This window comes from Amblyomma mixtum, chromosome 3 (genome assembly GCF_055824585.1).
Source record: "Amblyomma mixtum isolate Tamu chromosome 3, ASM5582458v1, whole genome shotgun sequence".
Lineage (NCBI taxonomy): Eukaryota > Metazoa > Arthropoda > Arachnida > Ixodida > Ixodidae > Amblyomma > Amblyomma mixtum.
In genome coordinates this window covers 94,385,999-94,411,894 of record NC_143014.1, presented here as the reverse complement: position 1 = coordinate 94,411,894, position 25,896 = coordinate 94,385,999, and the positions used below count along the sequence as shown (strand labels likewise).

Below are 25,896 nucleotides of genomic sequence, written 5' to 3'. Positions count from 1 at the left end.
CGGCAGCAGCAGCAGCAACAGGTGCAGCCAGCAAGGTGGCGGCAGCTATCGTAGGCTCCAGCGGCAGACAGGGCCGCCGCGCTTTGGCGGCAGGCAGCCGGAAATTGCGCCAAAACGAGGTGGCGGCAGACCCGGACGATAACGGGCCATGACGCCGACAGCCCGATGGGCGACGGGCCGCGGAGAACGAGCGTGATTGAGCGGTGACAAGACACTGCACGCGCTGGGCGCGCCGTTGTCGCACTTTTTTTTCCTTTTTTTGCTTTATTTTCAACACCCATTTCACGCGCGAACAAAGCGAGCACAGAGTAGTAACAGCAGAAAGAGAGCGAGAACAACCAACCATGAAGAACAACAGCGCAACAAGAGAGAACCCATGAGCGCCACTGATTATGTACAGAAATGAAAGAGCCAGTCGAGAACAAAGATCTAATCGCGGTGCGACCCACGCGTCGTGAGAGCGCGCGCGGACGGCGAAATGAAGTGCCTCGCGCAGCGGGGCCTCGTCAGCCCGGGAGGAAGCGTGCGAGACACCGGCCGGCTGCTGGCAAATAATTAAATTCACGCTAGCGCCGAACGGTGCTCGCCGCGTTTCACGTGCCAGCGCTCAAAACGCAAACAACACGCCTGCCGAGTGTCTCTTCCGACACACAGGCGGGAAAGCCGCTGGCTTTTCGTCATCTGGCGCCGTGGCCCTTTGAACGCAGTCCTACAAACTGGTTTCTTTTTTTTTTTTTTCACAGTGCCGCTTACAGAGCATGGTAAGGCAGCGGCCAGCGTGGTGCTCGGCGTGGACTCGACGTGTGCGCCTTGAGCGGTCCGGCGTCAGGACAAGACACCGAAGGGAGGAGACCTGCTCAACGCAAAACAAGACAGGAGCCACCTCCCTTCGGCGTGCCGCCAGGGGTCCGTCAACGAATTCGGTGTCGCGCTCCGACCAGAGGGCGACCCCCGAAGCTCCGGCGAGGAGCCATGCTCTACAACCTGCCCTCGTGATCTCTGCCAGAATCGTGATATGACCGGCGCATAAAAACGAAGCTTCCGCGTCGCCGCTTCGACAGTCAGACATGCTACGGAGCGTTCTCTAGCTTGGTCCAAGGTACGTTTGGTGCTATATAAACGCTCCACGTTGTTGTAAATTCAAGAAAGCTCGATCTTCTTACCTTCTTTAGCGGAGCTCGTTCTTTGCGACTCGCATGCCTTTTCTACTTTTTTTTTCCTGTCCTCCTTTAATGCATAAGATGTTGTTGGGGATGACGAGCGGCCGGCATGCCTTAGTGAGTGGACTCCTGCATGTCAAGCCATGTCTGCTTAAGCAAAGATTCTGTTCTGCCGCAGATACACCCGTGTAAGTGTGCAAACATTCTTTCACCCATACACGCACAGAAAGCCGGGATAAATGCTGGTGAGCTTGCGTTAGAAAAAAAAATAAAAACTTGCTGGCGGGAGCTATACTCAGCTGCGTTGCCGCCACTCGACAGTCAAGGCAGTGCATAATATATATACCTCATGCAGAGCAGAAGTGGAAGCCTTTGGCGTGGCCTACGTCAACGTGGCCGAACAGGTCATAGCTTTCCAACCTCGTGCTCGCCCCTTGAGCGCGTTTCTGGTTATTTATACCTCCTCCTATGTTTTCGTTTTCTCTGCTACAGGCGGGAAGGGCGTCCGTGCAGTCTGCGGGGCGTTTAGCTTGCCGCGCGTCGCTGCAGCCTCATATTCCTGTCTTTCCTCCTGCCCTCACCTCTTCGCTCTCTTTTTCTTGTTCAGTGGTGGGCTTCTAACCGGTCATTCGTTCGCTCTTCCCGCGCAAGGACGCCGGAAGGGATAACCAGGTGCGAATCTGACCTTGCCGCTCTGTCCTTCATTGCATTGAAACGTGCATATTGCCGGATACTGTAATACATCTCCTTTCTTCTTCACAAGCGAGAAGCATCAAGACGTTTCCGTGCGTGATGGTCCGTGACGCTGCTCCCTCTCCCCAGTCACAGTTCCACTCGTGAGGTGGCCATCCTGCCGGCACATTCGCGTATAGACCAGCGAGCACCACAGCCGCCGCCGCCGCCACCGCTGCCGAGGCTTAATAACACTTCAAGCGCGCCTCTCGGACACACATCAAGAATACGAACGTGCTCGGCGAGAGAAAAATAATGCTGCCCTTGAAAGAGGCTCGCATAGTACTCCATTATTACCTTGCATGCTTGCCACGTGTTGAATATGAAGCGCATATCCACGCAAAATAGTCGAGTGGCTTTTTTTCCTAAGCGCGTACTCTGAATTTAACGGTCACACATTACGTGGATAAAGGGAGCTGGCGGGTGAAGGTCTCAAGGGGTAACGCGGCCGCTACATGGAAACAACGCGCCGGGGAAGCGCTGTACGCGAGGGCAGCCACCGCCGTACACTGATGCGTTGGCGTCCGACGTGAGACGCGTCAGCCGCTTACCAGCCACCCGCTGTCCCGGGCGTACAGCTCCACCCCGTCAGAAAACTTCTCTGGAGGCAGCGGACATTCACAACCTATTTGCGCCCACTCGCCACCCTCTCACGACCCCCATTTTTATTTTTCGCTCATCTCAGAAACAGCCTCATGCGGCAGACATTAAACGGGGGGGCGAGATTGCCGCGCCACCAAACTCGTGCGAAGAGATACTCCAATGAGGCACACGACGTGGCAGCTATGCAAAGATGGCCTATTTTTGTTACGCTCACAGAATCCGTGAGGTGTTTTAAAGTAAGCTGCGTGTAAGGGCCTCCAGAATGCACCAACGTTGACATGGCAGGTATATAATTCATTCTGTGTGTGCGTGGACACAAGCGATGTTTACAGTGAACCTGCCCGTATAGCACACATGTCTGGACACCACTGTGGTCAAAGCTAGACAATGGACTACGATCTTTACGCGTCTCCGCTGGCGCTATGAGCCGCGGGAAATGAAGCGTCGGGCAAACGCCGCTTCATTCCAACATCCTGAGTTGATTACATTCCAAGTACGCTTCGAAAAAAATAATAATGAAAAACGCACAAAAAGACCGTACTCGTCATATGAGTTCTGTATGCAGAAGCGGTATGCTGTAATGCGTGCACTTTCAAGTATGGGACTTCCTCCAAGCTGTTGTCTGGCGTTACAGTGAAATGGTTCACACTGGTATGCAAAGAAAAATAAATATTTAGGGTTGCTTTCACATTATGCAAGCAACAGAAATCAAAATAAAGCTAAAAGAAAAAGAAAACGCGTTCTACGTTCTGACGATCGGCTGAAGGCAGACATTCGACATTTGTGGACTTGCCATCAGTATGTGATGAGATACTTGAGATGATGCCTGCAAAGCTCGCCACCGGGGGAAGGTATGACAAAGGGACATATAATCTATATTCCGTGAAGCCCTGGTCACATCGCGAAACAAACATAAAAATAAAACTTTCCGAGGCTTGACGGAACCATCTTACTGTTCAAGTTCAAAAATAAAGTTGGCAGCTTTTCACGCTTCTTTCCGTTTGTTCCATGTCAGAGGTACGTCACTCTCTCGAGTGACGGAATACTACGACTGACGCCAAGCGCGGAGACGGAAGGTGTGAATGTGCATGTTGTCGGTTTCAAGCTCGAAACTAGTCAGGGCGAGTACCGCGCGAAACTTCACCCACTGCGTCCGACGCGAGGCCAGCTGCCTCGCCGCGGGCTCACTCCGCAACGGAAAGGCGCTTTTCATTGGGGCACCTGGGCGCACGGAGAAGCCTGCCGACAGGGGAATCGGGACGCGTGGTCTCGAAGCGCCCGTCACGATCAGCTCACTCTTGCGAGGGGATGAGGAAGCGGTGCGGCTACAATGGCTACAGCTGCGGCTGCGCTGACGCTACGCCGCAGACGTGAAGGGGAACGGTACAACGGGAGATCCGGAGAGCTCCGACACTGGGCCGGAAGTGCACAGCGACAGTGAGAGCATGTTCGCACACCAAGCCTCAAGCTGAGTCAGACATGGAACGCTCATTGTGTTGTGCAGTTTGTTGATGCGTGTCGAGCACTGGAGGTCGTACACACGTCAGTGTATGCGCGTTGCAGCGGCTATATTTATATACAAGTCACTATAAAATAATGTGCGCTACAGTGAAACATCCACTGCTTTTCTCGGACGTGCTACGTTTATAGGGTCACGTAAAGTGAAAGTATTTCGTGACTGGTCCTGAAGCATTAGAAATAAAACGCGCTGCATTACGTAAAATAGAGCTTTGGCCTATGCCTTTCCACTCGCTTGTTGGACAACCCAAAGGCGTCTACAGGGGTCCTCAAGAGCTCTAGGTGCGACAAGCCAACTTAATACATCCAGGGTTTAAACATCACGAGATTTCTTCCAGTCGGACACGCCTGTCAGCTGTCGATACTGAAGTTCGAAGTAAAACTGCGAAAATAGAGCCGAATATATAATACGCGAACTGAGTAAAATCCTTCCTTATGCCCTATGAGGGTGTACGCAAATTCACCTTTCGTTACCTCCATCAAGCTTTCTTTTTACTTTTACTGATCTTTTTTTTACTTCGTGCAACTGGGACGATGAGCAGACAAGAGTTGTGGTTATGTGAAGTTCTGCCTTGTGATACGCAATATCGCTCTCTGTACATACAACGACACAGCAAAAGTATTCTCTAACCTAACTTAAACAACCCGCCGGTGGTCCCCAACACATGCCACACAACCCGAATGAGCCCCAGCTTCACCGAGTTCTACTCTAACGAAGCTCAGCGCCGTGGAGCAGCTCTGCAACGTGCAAATGTCCTCTTGATCGGCCGTCCATACCACTCAGGCAGTTTTAACCTGGCACACTGGCCCCGTTGATAAATATTGCGCTGCTCTTCTGTTTGCGACGAGCGTCAAAACGTGCCTGCTAATTTCGGGGACAGGAAAGCAACTGCCGTACTGTTTTGATCTGCGGCATTTGCGGAGTAAAGGAAGCGGACTTGGACGACAGCGTTACGTGCCGTGCCTTCTACAATGCGACGGAGGGCCGCTCCTCGATGAGCTTATTACATGCATCGGCACAGGGAAGCTCACGGTATGGGACTGCGCAGTTATCTGTCGGACTTTGTGCAGCTCTAGTGGGGCGCCATGGGTGCTCGACTACAAGCGAAAGTCTCTTTGACCTCCTTGGAAGGGCGACGCACCAGGCATGACCATCAGCGTGCACGCAACATACACAGCGGGTGCTGGCATGGGCGGGGGCTGGTACTACGCGACGTACCTGCTAAGCTAGATCGAGGGTTATGTTTGAATCTCCGGACCATAGAGACTTACACCAAAATCTAGCGACCTCACGAAGATGACGCTGACTTCTACGAGGAAGGGATGCCACGTTCAAGGAGAATGCTGTTGGTCCCCAGAGAGACGTAGCTCGTAAATACGGCTGAGCAGCGTCAGATAAGACCAGTGTGAGTAGCGCATGCTTGCGACAACCTTCTCAGCCGCAGCTGCTAGCCGATGGAATTCCCCGAGCGCTTCGCCCGACGCTCTGTCGGCGTCGCACTCGGCTGTTTTACAGAGTTCGACCTTTGGCTTGTTGCATAATCCCCGCACACACACCGTAAATTTCTGTGCACGTGGAGTCGTCCTGGCAGTGGGTCTCGCAGTAGTGCTGCCCTTGGAGCAGGAAACCGTAGCACAAGCGTCTGGACGCACCACCATGAGCACACCTGCCGACGTGACGAACCGTTCGGCACGTATGACGTTCTCTCGAGCACCTTGGTAGTCATTTAGCGTAGGGTGTTGTGGAAGCAACGCAAGACGGGCAACACGTGGGAGAGCGCACAATTTGGTGCTTTGGCGAGAACACAGAGACTCTTGTCCAAACAAATGCGGGTACTGTCACTATGGGGACATCTTCAGCAAAGGTAGAGACCATGGTCGATGTGGAGCAGCTTAGACGTATGTCCAGTGGCTAAGCTGCAGAGAACAAGCAAAAAGCATCTTGAGCGTCTGCATCGCATCGAACACGAACACGATACAGCATACCGCGTAAGTCCACGACACGCGCTCGCAAAAGTGCATGAAAAGAAGCCACATGTAGCAAGAGAGCTGACGCGTATGCAGCCCAACCTCACTCATGAAAAATATGTAATTGCTGAGATGTGCCTTAATAACTGAAGGCTGCGAGGCAGTGAAATACTATGTACTCGAGGCCGTATTCGCTTCTTTTCTACGCCGTAAAGTGGTCGGTGTGTAATGTAAGTATCTTCTACATCTCATTATAATTCCTGATTAAGCTGTACAGCGGACGCTGGCTGAGCGTACATTTAAAATCGCTTCGACTGCGGCGCTATGTAAACGAGGATTCGTTGCCTAAACCTCACAGAACTGCTTGTGCTGTGTGCGACAGCTAGAGGGCCACGCGAAAATATCCACGAATACGTCAGCAGAGCACATCTAAATACCTCGCCTACGCACCTCGCCTACGCACCTCGCCTACGCACAGTTCATGTGTGCGCCCAAAAATAGTTTGGTTGCATAGAAGAACAGAGCGTGAATGTGGTACTCCCGCGTTTCGAATTTGAAACAGATATTATATGACAGCGCACAACCGGAAACATGAATTATTTCTTTCTGCGTACAGAAGAAGGCCGTTCAAGGCGCCTGGCAAAGCGATAACTTCGACGCTACGTTACAACCTACAATTATTTCTGTTACGATTCCTACTGGTATTACACACATCGCAAATGTATTAAGCAAGTAGCGCATACCGACGAAGGCACAATAGAAGAGATAACGCCCAACTAGCCCAGTATGCCACCGTTTTGAATAGCCCACAATTTTTCAGTAGTGATGTTATCCTGGTATTTTACTGACCGGCATAGTTTGCCAGCGCAAGATGGGACTTCGACGGGAATTGGCTGTCCTTGAATTGCCTGAATTTAGGCACCAGTAATGTGTAAGTCGCTGAATATTAAAATATCTTTTAAGTTCTGTTGAGCCCACATGCAATAATGAATCTCAAAGACTTCGTCACAAAATTAACAACAGAGAGTACATGTCTTTGACGTTGTCGACGTCAGAATAGAACATTCTCGTACTCCGCTTACTCCCGTCCTGGAATACACCTTTTAGGATTTAAATCTGATAGTGTGCTTGACTTCCACTGTACTGTGTGCGTAGTGGATGTTCAAAAGAGATCGTTTTGTAAAAGAAAAGTCAGATCTATGCGTTTTTTGAGACGAAAATACAGCTAAGCTGAAAAATAACGGCGTTTTTATTTTCTGCTCTAAATGTACGTACTCAGCGTGATCGTAGCCGAAAAAAAAAGTTTTCAAAAATCATTTTGGCTACACCACTACCACGTCTGCGTCAAAATCTTGATAGACAGGATCGCGTTCTGTCTTATGGGTTGCTTTTCCAGCCCTGTTTTCAGTACCCGTTCATGCCTGGTTTGTTGGCATTGAATTAATGTTTTTATTTCGGAATACTGTCGATCCATTCTTGGGATTTTTACAGGAGAGGGCAAAACATACATATAAAGGTTCAGTACAATACAAAAACAAATACAGATTTTAAGAGCAGAAAATAAAGACAGAACATGCAATACAAATGGCAGTAATAAATAAAGCAATTGTGTCATAAAAAAAACTGATGATGGAACTTGAGTACAATAAATACACTGAGAAGAGTACAGTATTACAAGAATATGAGCAAGATGAGAGGAATGAAAGTACAAAGCTCTCAGCGAGGGTAATAAATTCGTCTATGGTGCGCTGGGCTGTGACTGATGGATGCAAGCGATTCCAATCTCGTTTTTGAGATTTAAATGCACGACGAGGCATAACCAAAAGCTGATTACATTTCGCGGAAACGACATATTATTAGTAGTTAATGTCGACTAACCGTGCATCTGCCGTCATGCTCAAAGAGTCTATCGCAAAAAGAATAGATGGTGTAGGGGGTGGGGGTATTCGATATTATATCCCTTGAGCGCGCTATCTTGCCATGGTAACCCAAGTTTATAACAATAAACAAAAAAGTGAGAGAGAGAGTCCCGAAATGCGACTCATGACGAGCAGAAACTCACTTTCTGCCACGTCTTGTAATCGTGGAGATTTTTACTTGCACTCTCGCAAAGCAAAATTGCCGGCGGTGGGAGCAAAATAGTTGTCTAAAGCGACCTTCGACGATAATGCAAGACGCGCTGCAAGGGGAGACAAGAACGGAACCTACTTACCTTGAACCTCTCGACAACGCCTTTTTCCTTCTCCTCTTGCCTCTCAGCGGCCGGCGTTATGGTGTACGCAATTCTCTGCAACAGAAGCACCGCACCCGTATAGCGGCTTTTTTTACGAATACCAACGACACGAAATAGCACGAAGACCGCACATCGTGGCTGCAAAGTTATCGCCGCGTTTATGAAGAAATAAATTAAGGATTATGACCTTTCGATGGGGTGGCCACAATAAACGAGGCAAATGTTGGATAACAGACGGCCACTTGCTCCTAGGCGAGCTTAGGTATACTTTTATTGAGACCAAATTTAAGTCTCTGATTCCGGGAAATTGTTGTTTGTGTGATATTTGGAGAAACAAATGATGTTTAGCTGTTTAACTCGGAAATTCTTCGTGCGTGTAAAACATTAAGAATTTCGATCAGTGGCCAGCGGAGTGTGTTATAGGAAGCGAGAAACCAAACGCTAGTACCACTTCTGGACCAACGTCTTGTCCAATTAGCACATCAATGCCATGCACGGTGCATCGCTGGAATAATTGTAAACTAGACAATATGCAAAAGAGTATGAACAACAATGCTACGCAAAAAGAAAAAAAAAAGAGAGGTAAAGAGAAGAAACGCATAAAATACGTACTTGACAAGCTCGGGAAAAAAAAATGAATAACCGACTTAAAGGGAAACTGCATAGGTTTTAGAATTCAACGAGCTTAAGAGAGACGAATGTGTGAAACCTGCAGGTAAAGCATGCGAAGTATTTTTGGGCTAGGACTTGAAATAGTGATGTAATTACCGATTAAAACCCGGACGCCCTTCATGCTTCTCCGCAGCGCATAATGCCATGTGGGGGGCGCACGATGACGTCATCGAAGGTATCGGTACATTTCCAACGCACAAACGCCTGCTTTGAAGGAAAAAATCAACACCACCGAAAGCAAACCCTGCCGAGAGTTTTTTGGCGGCGTCTAACGAGTCAGGGCTGGGTGTGGCTGACGACAGCGGTAATTTGAAATCATACCTTCATTGACGTCACGCCAAATTTCCCTGCACTCCTTCGGTGCATTGAGGAGAAGCGCAAAATTCAATCGTTGATTACGTCCTTATTTTAAATGCTAGTGCAAAAACACTTGGCATGCTTTACCTACAGCCTATATAGATTTGAATCCTTGAATATCGAGAAATTCTCAAAAAGTGCTACAGTTGCCCTTTAAGCCGCTTTCGAGGAAATTGTATAACCATGATATTCTCATGGGCATACATGCTACCCATATATGGAAATTAAGCAATAGGCTTCATTTCCCAGGCGCGAATTACGCATGATTATCACTCGCGTTTAGCAGTACTTTCGTATTGTTATAATCTTTGTAATTGATTAAAAGAGAATTAAACGGCGCACAGTATTTGGCCTTTCGTTTTCTCTGAGCGTCAAAAAGCAGAAGCACACACAGCTCTTGATGCAGGATTTCTCGTATTACGTGTGGATTATTAGGGGAACACAAAATAGGAACAACGACCCCACATAGACAAAAGACAAGTGGGGTAAGCTGAAGAAAGAAGTAGAATGAGAAGGGATTTTAAGAGAAGCGTTGCAGTTCGCATTGCTAAGGTCCCGTTCTTCGGCAGCGTCTAATCCATGCTGGTTGGTATTGCTGCCGAGAATTTAATTTGGAGTTCATGACATACGCCTTCAGTACATCTCAAAAATCACGCTGGCTCGCGTAACTGACGCACAGGCCGCGTGTCAAGAGGGCAGCATTGTGGCCAGAGTGGTCATCATGAGTGGTGCGAAGAATGTGTGAATTATACAAGAAGTGGGGCGCTATTTTTTGCTGCCGCCTGCGAAGAGATTGCACATATTTTGCAAATCAAAAGCACACCTCGTTAAGTAACTGCGAACTTAAACCAAAAAGCAGGCGCAGAGAGGTTAATGTAGATTATTTCTTTGTATTTATCGATGGTTATCGTAATTCGCATGATGGCTGTTAAAACTTAAGCACCTTTCAACTGCACTCGTCGAAGGATCAGTATAGCACAAAATCCGTTATCAAAGAACTTCACTATGTTGATTGGCGACATGGCGATCTGATGATGACCAGAGTTTCCTGCGAGAATGTCGCCAGCGAGCGTCTAAAACTCAAAAACTTACTATCAGAGAGATGCAGCATGCGCATCCTAACGCTCGTCAAGAGAAGCACGGGACGAGCGAGAAGGAAGAAGCGTCACCTGTGTGCAGTTGCCCTTGGCCCGGCACAGCTTGATGATGGCGACGAGGGGCACCATGGAGACCGAGGAGAGCGCCAGGCCCCAGCCCATGCTGATGGCCCAGGGCGGGTACCGGTAGTTGTGGTACTCCACCGGCGCCTGGTTCACAATGCCGCTGATTATGACTGCCTGCGGGCACACACGCACAGCGAATGAAGCGCCTCCTCGTGGAATGCGGCCGCACCGAGGCACTTGCGCCGTCTATCACAGAAGCCTCGTTGGCCGGGAATTTAGATACCACCATTATCAAATACCTTTTCAGCCCCGCTGAGCATAATCCAACGGCTGCAAAGTTTAGGCTGTAAACTTTACTGCTATTCGTAACAGAAAAAAGAAATCATCGCGGTCCGGAACTCAAGCATCCGACCGCAGCCAGATTAGGCAAGTCACCCTTACAAGTTTGGCTAACTCAGATGTCTCGCCGGTTGCAGGGCGAGGGAGGACTGACGGGCGATACAAAGCGATGTCAGAGCATTGTGCTCAGAGAACACCTCAAGTGGAGAGGGTATACAAAGGAGCCATTATTTTTAGGATCTACCTAAGCATGACCAATAAGAAACATTGAAAACATCGCAGCGAAGCAAACAGGTCTAAGAGCGGCAAGGTGCCATTCAGCTCCGCATTCCCACCGGCCTGTCTTAAATATTATTGCTGCTATGCAGTGACTGTTCAAAGCATACACGTGTGTGTCCGAAAGGAAAAAAAATAGTACATACATTCTGGCAGCTAATCGCTTGTTTTGTTGATATGCCTTGCTCTCGTTTTCTTATTTCGCAAAAGCATGAAACCCAATATCAAGGAGCCTAATATCGTGCTGGGCTTCGGCCAAAGCTGCAGTGATATGGAACTTACCACGAGGAAAGTCGGAGTGATAAATTTCCAGCACAGCCTCCAGAAAATTCCCGGACGGAAACCCAACATCTCATGTATGTTGCCGCAGAATCGGTCCAGGCCTGTTACATGGGAGAGAGTTTCGCAGCAGAAACGTTTGTCAATTCAGGTCAATTTCAAAATGACTCTAGTTTGAAGAGATAACAAGTCCAGTAACGCAGCACTGAATAGCAGGGCTTTTTAACAAACGATCACAAGGCGAGGGTGCCATAATTCACACTTCCTTTCGCTCGTCATTTTGTTCAAAAAGAAAAAAAGTACTTTGAAGTTTTTTAACATTGAAGAATGAGGATGGCGCAAGAGACTTATTTGCGACTCATAAACGCGACTCACATGGTCGCGTTTTGTAAAAATGTTTTTGTTGAAGGCCGTTCTCATTAGTAACGACGCCACGAATCCTCCAAAGCATACAGTCTACTGACTCGCATACTGCATATTTTACCTTGTTCGTCGAGGGATTAAAAATGTCACGCGCAGAAACAATTTTCGGCTCGGAAATGCAAGTTTCCGATTGAAATTTGTAGACTGTAGACTCTTGTCGCCAGCACTTTAGCTCACGGCAGCTCACGCGAGATGGCAGCACCGCGCGCCCACGCGCTCGCTGCACTCCGAGCGCCAGTTGTACGGTCAACTCACCGTAAATCCAGGCGATGCCTATCGACTCGAACAGAGCAGCACAGAGAAGGGAGATTCCGGCGGAGTAGGTGTCCAGCCATGTGATCATGTAACCGCCTCCCTGCGAATCGGACGACGGTAAGGGCGGCGGCAAGCCACAGCGATTTACGGTTTCTATCCGGTACTTCGCGTGCGAAACACGTCACACCACCAGGGGATTACGAACAGAAAACAAAAAAGAAAATACAGGAGACGCATTAACTTTTGAAAATTAACCTTTGCGCTGGCCACAGCTGTGTTCTGTTTTTAATTTCCGAAGTTCAACTTTTATGCGAAAAAGAACCCCTGCGGTCCCTGCAGGCTTCGTTTTTAGAATCAGGTTTCAAGTATAATGTCTTTGCTTGGAAGTAACTGACGACTTATAGCGCCGTTCCACTTGTGAATGAGGGGCGCTGAACGTTCACCAGATGCAGCAGCAGTGTGATTAGACTAACTGCACCTCTTTGCAATCATCTCTTGTCAAAAAAAAGAAACAAGAAATATGTCAGGTAGCAGAGTCCAGTACAAGAAATCATGCCTCGAACAGTGTGACGTTTCGTAGATTGAAGTCGGAATGACACGCGCACTGCACCAACTGGAGAGCGCTTGCGTTTCGGTCGAACTCTCCCAAAATTGCCGAAGGCGCTACTCTTGGCATCTGCTGTTCTGCCCACCAGTTCCGCGACACTATATCGGGGTCAAAATTCAAGATTCTGCACATAATAAAGCGATCGTTAATTTCCCCTCGATTTTTTTTTTGGCACCACACGTTTCTTGTAGTCGCATCCCGAGGTTCTCAAACAGGGGAAACAAAAGCGGACTATTTCTCAGTTCAGTTGTAAACACAAGAAAGCACCAAATGGCTAGAATCGCATGATCCTCTGATCCGAGGGATTACCATCAACTGCACTGATTCACTGCGCATGGCATCCTCTCAAGTCTCGTTTCCCTCCGAGTATCTCTGCTTTCACAGGCTTAAGCCACCCGCTTCGGAAATTTAATTTACTTGTTCACTGTCTGATCCCCGGTGATGCACCATGTTTAGGTGACAGACTTCCATATTTTGCAATCGCTTGCCTGGAACCACCTGACCACACCTGGAAGTAAACCGCACGCCTCGAAAAGAATAATAAGAATGACGATGTATCAGCAAGTCCAGAGCATCTTGCTCCTTCTAGGAGCGCGCCGGACCTCGCGTTATGGCCTATGCCCTGTACTTACTTTTTTTTTCTTTATAAGCAAGGAACTGTCTCGTGTCACGTGCGCGTGCAGGCCCAGGGTAAAGAAGTCCAGTCGCGCCGGTGGCGACTCAGGGGACGGGGCCAATTAGGTCGACGCCTGCGAGTCAATCGCCGCGGGCCTCTTTTTATTGCCGTGTCGCGTGTTTGCGCGCGGACAGAGCGCAATGCGCACGCTCGGCCCCCGTAATTGCGCCCGCGGCGGAGTCGCGGTGGCCGGCGCAGCTGGTCCGCCCATCCCGGCGACAATGAAACGCCCCCGGTGCGCGGTCGGACGGAGCCGGCCGCGCTAATTAAGGAGCCACTCGTGGCCCCGGCGAGGCGGCGACGACGGAACACCCGCCACGCGTCGGCAGCACGCCGCTGTCTACGCCGATGATCGCCGAGTCCGGCTGCTTCTCAGCACTCTAAGCGAGCGCGAAACTGGTGTCCAGCGTTTGCCGAGGGTTTATGTGTTCCTGGAACTGGTGTAGGGACAGTTTCCTCCTCGTTTCATGGAGTCCTTCCCTCTCGGCAGCAGGGACCCGTTTTGTATCCTCTTATTCATTCACCCTTTCACCGTGTGTCTTTTCTGCATCTCTTATTTTGGGCCGTAAATTTGGCTTAGACCCCTTGCGGAGCTGTTGGGGCACTTCCAGACTTTTAAGCATGATTCCCTGCCTCCTGCCTAGGTGTTCGACTGTATTGGCCAGGTTAATGCAATGCTCCTGACAAGCGTGCTTCACCGCACACAGTAGCGTGTGAGACGGAGCATCCTCTTCGGGAGGAAGTGAGCGGGCACGCGATTGTGCATGTGTGATGGTATGGGTATTCTTCTTTTCTATTCATAAATGCAGCGGCAGGTGCACGAAAGCTTTTTTTGCATGTCGGTTACGAGGTGATGGTGGTATTAGTTTTGGCCAATATACCTACGATCATTTTGCTAACTGTGTTTCCAAAAGCTTTTATACGTGGCGCACCCATCCGAATATTTGTGGCGTCGCATTTTTGAAACCCAATACCGAAGCAGAAAGGCCATCATGCAGAACTAGCGGACAGCATTCATCTTCGTCTTGTGCGTGCGCAGAGATGCTTTGGTAGTTAGCTCTACCGCTTTCGTGTTCTCAACTTTTCACGTCTGCAGCGACGATTAGGTATAGCACGTGAAATGAAATGAAGGTTATGCAGCTCCAGAATATGATTAGTTTTCCTTTTCCTCCCGTTAAACCTAACTTCCGTGCCGAACGCGCAAATTGTACCCCAAAGGCTGTCCTCACTGCGAATTAAGAAAGAAAGCTGTAGATGACACTCGCGCTATTTCCTTTAAATAAAGCTTTACAGCTGGTTCGCCCTTTGCTTTCTCGGCTGACCGATTTAACTCTGGCTTCTCTTTTTGTCGCCATACCAAAGCAGCTTGGTTGATATTCAGGCCTTCACAAAAATGGAGGTGTTTTCTGGATGGCGTATTTTGTGCCATTTAGGAGTAAAGCCGAAGCTGTGAAGGAAATAGAATAACGGCACTTGCTTTTGTTTGGCTTATTTTTTATTTTGGGTGGTCGATGGAGCAATCGCAGTTTCGCGTGTTTTCCGCATGGTCTTCAAAAGACAAAGTACGCGGTCTTCTTGGGCCTCGAATGATGACTGTTATATTTCATTACGACGACCTGGAGCCCTGCGTAACCCGAGCCACGGTTTAATAACCGAACAGCCCACTTTGAAAACATGTACTTGGTTGGCCCGGTGCCCTGTTTCCTGTTCTCTATCTTTCATCAGCCAAATGTTCGTCAATATTAATAATTAATTTAATTTCTTTTTGTACACCTGATGCGAGGCCACGCTGAGAAAAGTTTCCGCCTTAAGCCGCTACGAAAGCGGACGAGGCTCAAGTGAACCACTTTGTGGGCGCCTGTCATAAGCATCGCATGATTGAGCAAGCGTGCTGTTGGCCGTTGGCATGGCACGTCCAGCGAAGCCTAACCGCACTGCCAACAACGCATTCGGGCGGCCGCAATCTCGCGTTCGTGAGATGTTTTGTTCACACTGTTTAGACCACGGAGAAGGGAAGAGGAAAAGCGGAATTCTTGTGGCAACCGTGGTATCAGGCATTCATGAGGCATCTGAGCAATATGGAGCGTTTAATATTTAACGCAGGACTAAGTTGCGCGACACACCTTTTCACGCGTGGCGAGTTTCCAAGAGGCCACAAAAGTGAAACGAATGACGCAGTTCTCCTGTGGAAAATGACGACGCAAGCCCAGCGAGAGGTACTTACGCAGTGCCATTGCGAATATTACTTCGTTCAACCCGCAAATTTGTTTGTCCCCTTATTAAAAACAAGGCGGACGAAAGACTCCTCTGCGGGCCTTTGCATGTGCGTCGGCGGTGGAGAGGGATCGGCCGATGGCGGAGACACCAGCAGCGGCTGCAGTTTTCCGGCTTATCAGCACAGCGCTCGAAGCAGTTCGTGTTATGTAGCGTCATTTTATTTTTTTAATTTCTCGGTGCGAAGTTTGCAAATGGAATCTAAAAAGCTATGTGAAACGCTGCATATTATGGCAGAAACGCTGCGGCTGTGTTCTCCTTTTCTTGCTATGATGCAGGATGCTTTTGTGAAACTGAGCGAACTTCTAACACGCATAATACCCAAGTCCCACTTATTGCAATCTGCAGCGCAAGTAGTGCGGTAGGATCGGCGTTTACGAGGGAGCGCGAGATCGGAACAGGAGACAAGAGACACTTCGAGCTACAAACGGCAGTACCACATTTGTCTCGACCGTCTGCAGTGATGTGTCGTGGCACTTTATATCTCTGACACGCTACACGTAATACTGTTGCTGCTGTCGCGCTGCGGCTGTGCGTCTTCGCACAGAAGAATCTCGCCGTGGTCAATGTGTACGAATAAAAATAAGCGAAAGCCCGCAACGCAGCCTCGGCGTGCTGAAGAAAATTTTAACTTTAATGCTGCGCCTCGAAATCCCAAAGGTTGACGCGCTTATAATGAGCACGTGCGCACACAAAACTCCTTATGCCTATGACACCAAACACCGTGAAGGCAGCTCGCTCTATTATTACAACAGCTCCCACTTTCACTCTCTCCTCTTTTCTGTCATTCCTTTGCCCATAGTGCAGTAGCACTGAAGTAGCACGCCACAGGCACCAATATTTTCCATGCGGAGTAAACAGCTGTTATTTCAATCCTTTCTTTCTTTAAATTTTAGAACGTATGCGACGTGAATATGAAAAGCGATATTAAAAAGAAAAAGAGAAGAATGTTGGCACTTTAGCGTCAGAGTAACCAAATATACGAAAAAGTCACATTGTTCCATCTGTTCTAGGCTTCCACCTTGTGTGCTTTCTGTTTTGGGCTTGTCTAATAACACCTGCAGCTATACCTACCAATCGGAGCCCACTTCGCTAAAGAACTGCAAACATTGCCATACTACTACATGGTAAGTGTCGCCCTTTAGTTACCAAAGTAAAGATAGCCGCAGAATAAGTATTAAATCTGAACCCGAAGCAAGCTGAAATCGCCAACGCTGTTAGTATGGCAGCAAAAGCTGCACAAAACTACTAAACGACCTACATAAGCAGCACTCGCTCGTCAGAAGTCTGCGAACCCTATTATGAAATCCTGGGACATGGACTAGATACCATGTTTTTCTTTTATGTTTATTTTTAGGAGAAAAGTGATATTTAAATTTTTACAAGGAAACTGCCTAAAACGAAAGATAATAAAAAAAAATGAGCACCAAGCAGCCTGTCAGATGTTTGCGGCAGTGTTGGCAAAATCTGTTCCACGGACGTAAGCGACGTCGACGAAGTTTTATGGAATTAAAATTTGCCCCTCAGTTAAATCCGACCCCGCAGCCACAGGGAAAACCGATTGGGTCAATTTTGACGGCGGTGTTACGGTCGCAAAAATGCATTCTCCATCCATTTACTATTTTTTATTTCCCGGAGCCGAGCGGGGGGCAGAGATGCTTGTCTAGTTGAAACAAAATCCATGAAAAAATTACAAGGGCAAACTGAACAGCAACAGAGGTCGTTCCCATCTTTCGCTTCCGGGAACTGTGTCGTCCTCTCGTTTCTGCGCTGCTTCCGAGCACGCGTCCACAGCGACAGGTCGACTCGTCTGGGGGCTACTCACCCTGGTGACGTTGACGATGGAGACGCAGAAGGAGGCGCAGATGACGATCGCCGTGAATACCTCCCGGCGGCAGCGCCAGCGCGAGAAGAACGTCTTGAACTCGTCCATGAGGCCCGTGATGACGCTCTCCAGGCCGCCCATCTGAGAACGGGAAAGCCCATCTCCCCGTTAGGAGAGCCACTGCGCGCCACCTGCGTCTCGGCCAATGCACAGCGATGCGACGAGTCCTCGGCCCTCCTCCGCCAGTTGGGACGAGACGCGGGTCACTGAACGAGGCTGGCGCCCAATTAGGGGCACTTCGATCAGCATTTTTGCAGGGACGCTATAAAGGGAGCGGGGAATACATGCGACCGGAAATCAAGAGAGAAGGAACAATGAGTTTGAACCAGTCCATAATCTTAGATAATCAGAGTTTTCGCAAAATGGTATGGTTTAGTGTGGAATGCATTACTATCGAGGTAACTGTTTTCTTACAAGGCGGACAAGATTAATGATGCTGAACAATATCACCGAATCCCTCCTGAGAAAAGAGGGAAAACTTCGTAGAGCATGAACTAACATTTTTTCTCACGTCGCTTCAGCGTAGGAGCAAATTAAGACTGGAAGTTTTAATAAACTCATTTATTACTGTAACCAGCTTGACGATGGTTTACCTGCTACATAAACTAAAACGAGTGCTTTAAGATTCAAGTCATCGGAATGGGCATATGCAGACAGCGTTTGACCTTACATAGGCTGCATTACATGTAAGCGCAGGGTTGTGAGCTACGGCCAGAGTTCACACCACTGCGCCGGGTAGAGAGCGTAGAGTAAGATTTATGGCGAAAACTGAAAAATTACTGCCGCCTACTGTCAGGGTACGTCGAGTAATCAGAGCTAGGTTATTCGCCAAGTGATTAAAACTTGCCACTTATGGCTGCCACTGAACAAAGACATGCAGCCGAGTATCCTGAAAGACTGGATGCATTCGTGGCTGAGGGACGATTCGGGTTAGGGCCCCCGGTTCGAATTCGGATGCCATTGCTGGCCTTCGCCGGCGGGTCGAGGGAGACCAGGGTAGAGTGGCCGTGTCCCCGAGCCGACAGCTTTGTACAGTTGTCTATTTTTTCGCCCCGAGTCTTCCTACGCTAGGGGAAACGACCGACGACGAAGCGAAACCGAGGGAGCTAGGCTTACACAGCGAGCACTAGAATGGGACAGCTATTCCTTCAGTTTTGTGCCGTCTATAATCGCATGATGTATTGCTGTGAACAGTAGCGCTTGCCTCTTCCGCGTCGCAGTTCATATTGGTGGCAGCTTTGAATCCTGGCGCTAACATCAGCAAGATTCCATCGCACGCTCTCAGTGGCCCCCTCCATTACTCCGATGCTCGAGTGCTTGGATGCACCAGTTCAGAGCATCCACACATTTGCTTATAGATGTTCTTGCGCCTCATCATATACACGGCACTCGGCCTCTGTCGCCTGAGTGATCGCATCGATTTGCCGTTCGCTACACGCATGCGTGACAGTGGACACCGACCGCACTGTCTAGGCCCAGCGTGAGCAGCATGACGAAGAAGAGCACGGCCCACAGGGGTCCGCCGGGCAGCGTGGCGATGGCCTCGGGGTAGACCTGGAACACCAGTCCGTGTCCCTCGGTGGCCACCTGCTGGATGGGCACACCTTGCTTGGCCGCCATGTAGCCAAGGTACACGAAGATCACGAAGCCGCTGTAGAAGCTCGTGAAACTGTTCACCGCCGTCGTCATGAGGCAGTCCCTGCGTGCGCACGCCGACCGCCCCTTTGGACACAAGCCTGGGCCCACATCGTCGCCTGCTCCGCTCACGAGGGCCTGAGCCGCACGGGCCCAGTGAGCGAGACAGGCTCCATACGCTCGGTTTCTTCGGTAAATAAGAGGGAAAAATTATCGTCTTTAAAACTTGCCTACTCTATTAACTTTATTGTTTCTTTAAATTCGTGCGAATGCATATGCTGGCATCTTTAGGTGGCGCCGGCTACTCTTTGCATGGTTAAATAAAAACTACGAGCACTAGTTAGGAGATAAAGGCGATAGCGAGCAGAATAAACCTCCAGAACTAATATATACACAGTAAAAAAAAAAAAGAATGAAAAACATTACGTGCAAGACGAGGCTTACGGGAGGGCAATACACATGTCAAAGACAGGTGAAGAAACGAGTAGCATGAAAGGCAAGACGCATACCAAAAAACAAAGCCAATTTTCCTGCTTTTCGAAGCAGGTATGCTTTCGGTTTTATATTACATTGTGAGCGGACAGCACTATGCGCATTAGCAACGCGACGAACATTTTTGTCACACTCGAACAATTGTGTTTTAGTCGAGCTGACATTGCACTACCAGGACTCACTGACAGCCAAGCTGTGTGTTAGACAAACTGCGTTCAGTAAAAAATGCCGGGCATTGGCCGGACTGAGCTGAATATTTTCTTCGGGAAGTTCACGCCATTTGCTGCGGGAAACTGATCTGCCCCTTACGCGGTCAGATATGCTGAAGGCAGCAAATTCTGCGGAAGGCAGACAATTTTTCGACAAGGCAGAGAATTCTGAAGCAGTGGCTGAAGTGTTCGAGCGGGCCTTTTTCAATAGGCACAAACCTACTACCTAGGACAAATATTCGTGAGTTCTATTGCACACACCAGAGCAGACTTGGGTAACAGCGTAGTGATGATGCGAACAGCGCTTTCTTTCATCCCATGCGCACCTACGTGAATATTTTTGACCTACAACAATGGAACAAGTGTACCGACTTGGTACCATAGTAAATAGTGCATAGCATATCAGGCAGACCATTTTTTTTCTTACAGGCAAAAAACAAAACAAAACAAACTGAACATTGCTACGAGGCTGAAGTCTACAATCAGCTACATCATTGCCTTCGGCAGCCATCTGAATTTGAACTGCTAATGGTGACACGTTACGTTACGCACGGTTAAAAGGCAATTACACGTGCGAAACCTGGGTTATCAGCACCTCGTTACTGCGAAGCCACCGTCACTCGTCTCATGCCAACGCGATGCAAAGCGTGACCTGTCGCGCACCTTCTCCTATGCATTATGCAACGAGGAGCATAATTTTACGGTCACGCAACAGTTGCCGCGGCGTACGTTTCACGCAAGCACACGCAGCGGAGTTGCAAAAGCTTATTTTCGCCATAAACTGCCAGTGCGCGGCCTGTCTGGGTTTTACGTCTTTTTGAATACCCCCTGACGCGTACGAGACACTTCTTGGGCGTTCCACGGCCCTCTGAAGCCGTAACTCAGCTTTCGTGTCAGCCACGAATGAGTCAGCACGCCTGCGCCGCACTCTAACGAACAAAAAATCGCGTTTAAAATTTCCTCTCACGCAAGCGGCCTGTCACAAAGTGGCATAGTTTATCGACAGCGGGCGAGCGCCCGCCGCCAGCGGATGGAAAGTTCTTTCCGTTAAAGCGATGCTCGCTCACGTAGGTCTCGTAGGTCTTTTCTCACGTAGGTCTATTGGACGAATAACGCCACTCTGGATCCACCAGGCAGGCACGCGACGATGCTAGTAAGCAGGCGCACGGCATTCTCTCCTCCAATGGTTGCTGTTTGTTTGTTTTTTCTGCGGTAGCACTAGACGCCCCTCTAGCGAAAACTGCGTCCTGTCTGAGGACGAACCCTCCACCTTCCAGCTGCCGCGGTTGGCAGGTTGTAAAGTGGGGAGAGGGAAATCCCCTTTACATTTTCAGAGGACAGGAAAGGGGGAGAGGGAAGACGAAGAGAGAGTGACGGGTGACAGGTTGCGATTGCAAAAGTGGGGAGACGGAAATGCCCCTTTCCTTTTCGTGCGTTAGCACTAGGTGGGTCACTAGCTAAAAAGCCGTTATGTGTCCTGCTGAAGGAGGAAAAACGGTTTCGCGGCAGCTGCAGCCACGTGGAAAGGATATGCACGCCAGCTGCAGCCAAGTGGAACAGAGGGCAGCGCGCCTGCTGCAGCCTAGTGGAAAGGAGGCAAACCGGTGTCGCGGCAGCTGCATTCATGTGGAAAGGCAGAACCGCGTCGCACCATGCATCTGTCGCTTACGTTGTCTGTAAAACCGTCATAAGTAACACATGCGAAGGGTCCATGCATATTGTGCTAGCGCGCTTACATCACATTTAGTTTAACGAAGTAAATTAAGGGTTAATTTGTTTCTGTACGAGGCTTTTTATTCCTGTTGGTTGCCGTTCAGTATGGATGGAGAGTGTACAGCACCCACCTCACTAACTGGATGTTATGCCCTTCTTGAGAATCAATGAGAAGTAATTGCTTCTTCTCGAGTACGTACTAACTTATATACTAACTTCCAGTGAATGTGCTGGAAACTGCTTGGCATTTGCCTTTGCTTTCTCAGAGTTTTTTTTTTTTTTGACAGTCAGTTGAATATGAGATAGCACAGCTAGAGAATCAACTTTCGCGACCGCAGCGAGCTACGGCCAAACAGGCGGCTCCTGCAGCAGTTTTGCTCAAGGCACGTGGTAATATTAACTCGACAGTGATCGCGAGGCGCGAGCATGAGACCCGTGACGTGACTCGCCTAGGACGCCACTTGCTCATTCCCAGTCTGTGCACTAGGGGGCCACCAGGCGCTCCTGCAAAGCGCGCAGCGGTTTGACCAGGACGCTGTTAACAACTTTTACAGAGCATGCAAGCCGAGAAAAAAAAAAAGGCTAAGCCTGTGGCGGCTCGTAAGGTCACTGTTTATAGCCCTCACTGCGATTGCGCGGCAGCCCACACTCTATATTCAGGCGCTGCGAGAGAACGCGAATAACGCTGAGCTTCGCGAGCTCCCGCGAAGACCATGCAAGCACACCTCAGCGCAGTGCGGCAAACTCTGTTGAGGAGGAAGCAATCTTTACTCGCCTTCGGTAATAGATAATGATTATCTGATTTTTAATGGCGCAAGTGCACCTAGCTTGTAACAATGAAAAAGCGGTGCGTACCGGACGGCAACTGGGGATCGAACTTCGCACCCCCTGCGTACGAGGCGTAAGCTCGAAACCAGTAGGCCGCCATTTTGGTTCCTTCGGTATTGGGATGACGACGTGCTGCGACGTTCAATGGCTTCGGGCTAAAGTTTATGAAGGGCGCCATACAAAATGTGGTCATAAAAAGGTGTAGCGACTCTTGTCACAAATCTTTGGCAGCATGTTAGCTAATGAATGAGGGGAGTTCAGTATGCCCCATACGATGGGCGCCACAATATAACGAACTGCATAGGCGGGCAGGTTTGTTGCAGTTGCGAACAAAAAAAAAAAAAGCGTTGCAAAGCGCTGACAGCACAGGCGCAAGTCGTGCGTCTGACTCCAAACTGCAGGGCTGAAATAGTTCTGGGCGTAATAGACCTGCGGTGTCATTCCGGAGCCAAGCATGCGGCAGGTGGAGACGAGCGGCGCAGATTTATTGTCGAACACCACAGGCATCGCCGGGGTCTCAAGTTTTCGAAGCGAGGCCTGCGGTCATCGTCTATGACTCGTGAAAACAATCATTGCAAAATGCAGCCCGGAATTCGAAAATATCCACTGTGCTTGTGTGTGTGTTTCGTCTCTCTTGTCCGTGTCTTTGTTTGTGCTAAACACTTCTACATAAAGATGAACTGCCAACTCGCCCAACATTAAAACACTCGAAAATATTCAAAGAAAGTCAGTGCGATTTATTTATAATTCATACAGCTGGCAGACGTCCCCTACCATGCAACTTGAGAAAGCAAATTTGGAGTCTTTGCAGCTCAGGAGATACCGCGAGAGGCTTAAATATATGTTCATGATTGTTCACAACAAATTAGGAATTAACAGCAGCAAGTACATTGAGCTCGTCCCGGGTCGTTCGATACGATCCTACCATTCTTTAAAAGTTAAGGAATACTCATGCCACACTGAAACGTACAAGAATTCTTTCTTCCCCCGTACTGTGCGGGAATGGAATGTCCTCAAAGCGAATATTGTAGAGGCTTCTACTGTGGAGTCGTTTACGGCGTCGCTTAACAATTTTGCAGCATTCAACATTTCCTTTTTTTTTATTTCCGCCAGTGCTCATTTTGACGCGAGATGTCGTCTAACATTGTATAATGTTTCTTTTGGTCGTTTATTTTTTCAGTATTGTGTGCTGAGTTGCGTGTGCCTCAAGGAGGTTTTCTTTTTGTCAAAGTGTATTTTACACCCACTCCTGCTTAAGGCTTTGCAATAAAGCCAGCAGTCTTCTGTAAATAAATAAAAATAATAAAATAAATAAACATGAAGTCTTAATGTGCTTGCGTAGTAAAGTTTCTTAATGGTCCGTATGGTTTAATGCGGGAAAACCTAGTAAGAAAGCAGAAAATTAACAAGTTTCCCCCCCGTTTTTCATACGATACGTCTCACCCCTTTGGGTGTCACACTTCTAAAGGAAAACCACCATATATATATGTGCAATCTCTAGCGCTAAAGAGTCGCGTTACGACACTGCAGCAGCACTTTCAGAAGGAATGTCTGTAGAGAATACACCGGCGCTCTCTCAACTCGCGAGCTGAAGTTGATACCTTGCGCTAGCGTCGCCCTATAAATGCCGCGCTACATGCGCGATAGTCCCGCTCCGCGAACGGGCTTCGTGAGCTCGGCTAATAAGGCACCCCGCGGAGCCTGCGATTGAGCGGTCGCTGATACCACGCGCCACGCGGCCGCACAGGACGGGAAAGAGCGGCGCAGGAAGAGAGGGGGCGATTCGCCGCGCGTGCGACCGCGCGTCACACGCAGAAAGGGTTGGTGCGCGTACCTGTAGCAATTGTTGTGGAACGGGTTGTACGAGGCGTACGTGAGGTGCACGCCAAATCCGACTCCCACCGAGTAGAAGACCTGCACGGCGGCGTCCACCCACACCTGCGACGGACAAAACACGCGCCGTGAGCAGCCGCATGGCCCCGTGCGAACCCACGCTGTGTTTACAAACGCTAAGTGTGTGCGCGCTAAGCACGCTCCCGGCGCTGCGAAGATTGTGACGCTACCGACGCGCGGCGGCGAGGGCCGCGCGCCGGGCGCCCAATAGCGTGCGAACGAGCGCTTGGCGCCACGACGGAGGTAGTGCTTCGCGTCTTTCGTCGTGAGGCGCTCTTTCGTTGGGACTTCGCTAGCATTGATTCATATTTCTTTCAAGTCACAGCTTTTTCTTTAACTCTCAAACAGCGTCTCAAAAATAGGCTTTGAAAGGGTTGGGGGTGGAATATCAGGATGGCATGCAGGGCCCGCGAACGTAATGTCAATGTCACTGTTAGACTGCGACAGGAAATTTACGTGTGTGCAGCCCTGTGATCATCAGAGCAGTTCGGAAACCAGATTCCCACTTTGCATTGACAACGAATTCTTTCGTATAACCGTATGGTAGGATACAATTATTCGCGCGTAGCTGCTTTCTTCTATTTGTGCACACCTATATATGTATGTAGTCATAAATATCTTCTCCCTTTTCAGTCTCCTTGCTTTCGTTGCTCCCTCATTCTGTTTATTCCTCTTTATGCCGATGCCCTTCACCCCCGTTCTCCTCCCCCCCGCCGTCCATTGTTCATGCGCCAGCCCTATAGGTAAGGCAGTAACGGCGGCCGGCACCCTCTCCTTTTTATTCGAATAAACACGGCCTCCACGACTAGTAGCATATATATGGAACGAAACGCAAACAAAACGACTCACCATCGGTTAAGTATGCCGAACATATACCACTTAATGTAACTGGCGATAACTGAAATCAAGTCGAGTTTGCTGGCACAGTGCGGTAACGATTAAGGTTCCGTGTTCATGTATGCCGGCGCACCTTGAGTGATAATGCGTAATCGTCGAGTTTGCGCTCCCACATTTAGTGAAGCCTCCTATTCGGCAACTGAGGGAATCGAGGTACCGCTCACTGCGAAGCCGACAGCGTTTCCGAGCCCAAAAGTTGAATGCGACAGTGTGTAGGTGGGCTAGTGGGTGACACGAGACCACGAGAACGAGACTGCAAGGCGTTCCATTGTTAGTCAGCACCCTGCGTATGTCGTCTCCTCCTCGTCGTGCTTCGCGTGTGCGAAAGTTGAAAGGCGTCGCCCCTTTAAATGGCTTCGGGTGGACGAGAGAAGCGGCTCCACACCTGCGTGTCGAGCAGCTTGGCGACGTTTGGCTGCAGGTAGTACTGGACGCCCTGGCCGGCGCCCGGCAGCAGAACTCCGCGCAGCAGTAGCAGCGTCAGGATGAAGTAGGGCGCCGTGGCCGTCACCCAGACCACCTGCGCCACAAGCGATGAGCGGAGGCCACGTGGGGGGCAGCGGCCTACCTTTCCCGAAGAGCTGACTCCCTTGAAGAGCGCCAGGTAGAGGATGATGAACACCAGGAAGACGCAGAGCAGCAGCTGCCACTTGGGGCTGCCCAGGTCATGCATGCCGGGACTCGTGTGCAGCTCCAGCACGGCCCGGCTGCGAGGCAACGGCGGCGCACTCCTCAGGCTCCTCGAACGGACTGCTTCGCGTTTACTTCTGGTGCTAACGAGCGAATTAAGAGCCCGTTCGTGTTTAGGC

At 49.5% G+C, this 25,896-nt stretch overlaps 1 protein-coding gene across 2 annotated transcripts in view; it reads right to left on the bottom strand.

Annotated features, from left to right (window-relative positions):
- Positions 1–235: 235 nt before the first annotated feature.
- LOC149350992 (sodium-dependent noradrenaline transporter-like) overlaps positions 236–25,896 on the bottom strand; it is a 102,528-nt gene continuing 76,867 nt past the window's right edge. For both annotated transcript variants that reach the window (XM_089580178.1, XM_089580179.1), the window contains exons 6-15: positions 25,656–25,794; positions 25,473–25,607; positions 24,132–24,235; positions 18,882–19,119; positions 17,361–17,501; positions 11,979–12,078; positions 11,304–11,404; positions 10,413–10,580; positions 8,194–8,268; positions 236–5,930 (exon numbers count right to left, since the gene is read on the bottom strand). In XM_089580178.1, the coding sequence (XP_089436304.1) occupies positions 5,907–5,930; positions 8,194–8,268; positions 10,413–10,580; positions 11,304–11,404; positions 11,979–12,078; positions 17,361–17,501; positions 18,882–19,119; positions 24,132–24,235; positions 25,473–25,607; positions 25,656–25,794 (1,225 nt within the window). In that variant the 3' untranslated portion in view covers positions 236–5,906. The remainder of the gene's footprint in view (positions 5,931–8,193; positions 8,269–10,412; positions 10,581–11,303; positions 11,405–11,978; positions 12,079–17,360; positions 17,502–18,881; positions 19,120–24,131; positions 24,236–25,472; positions 25,608–25,655; positions 25,795–25,896) is intronic.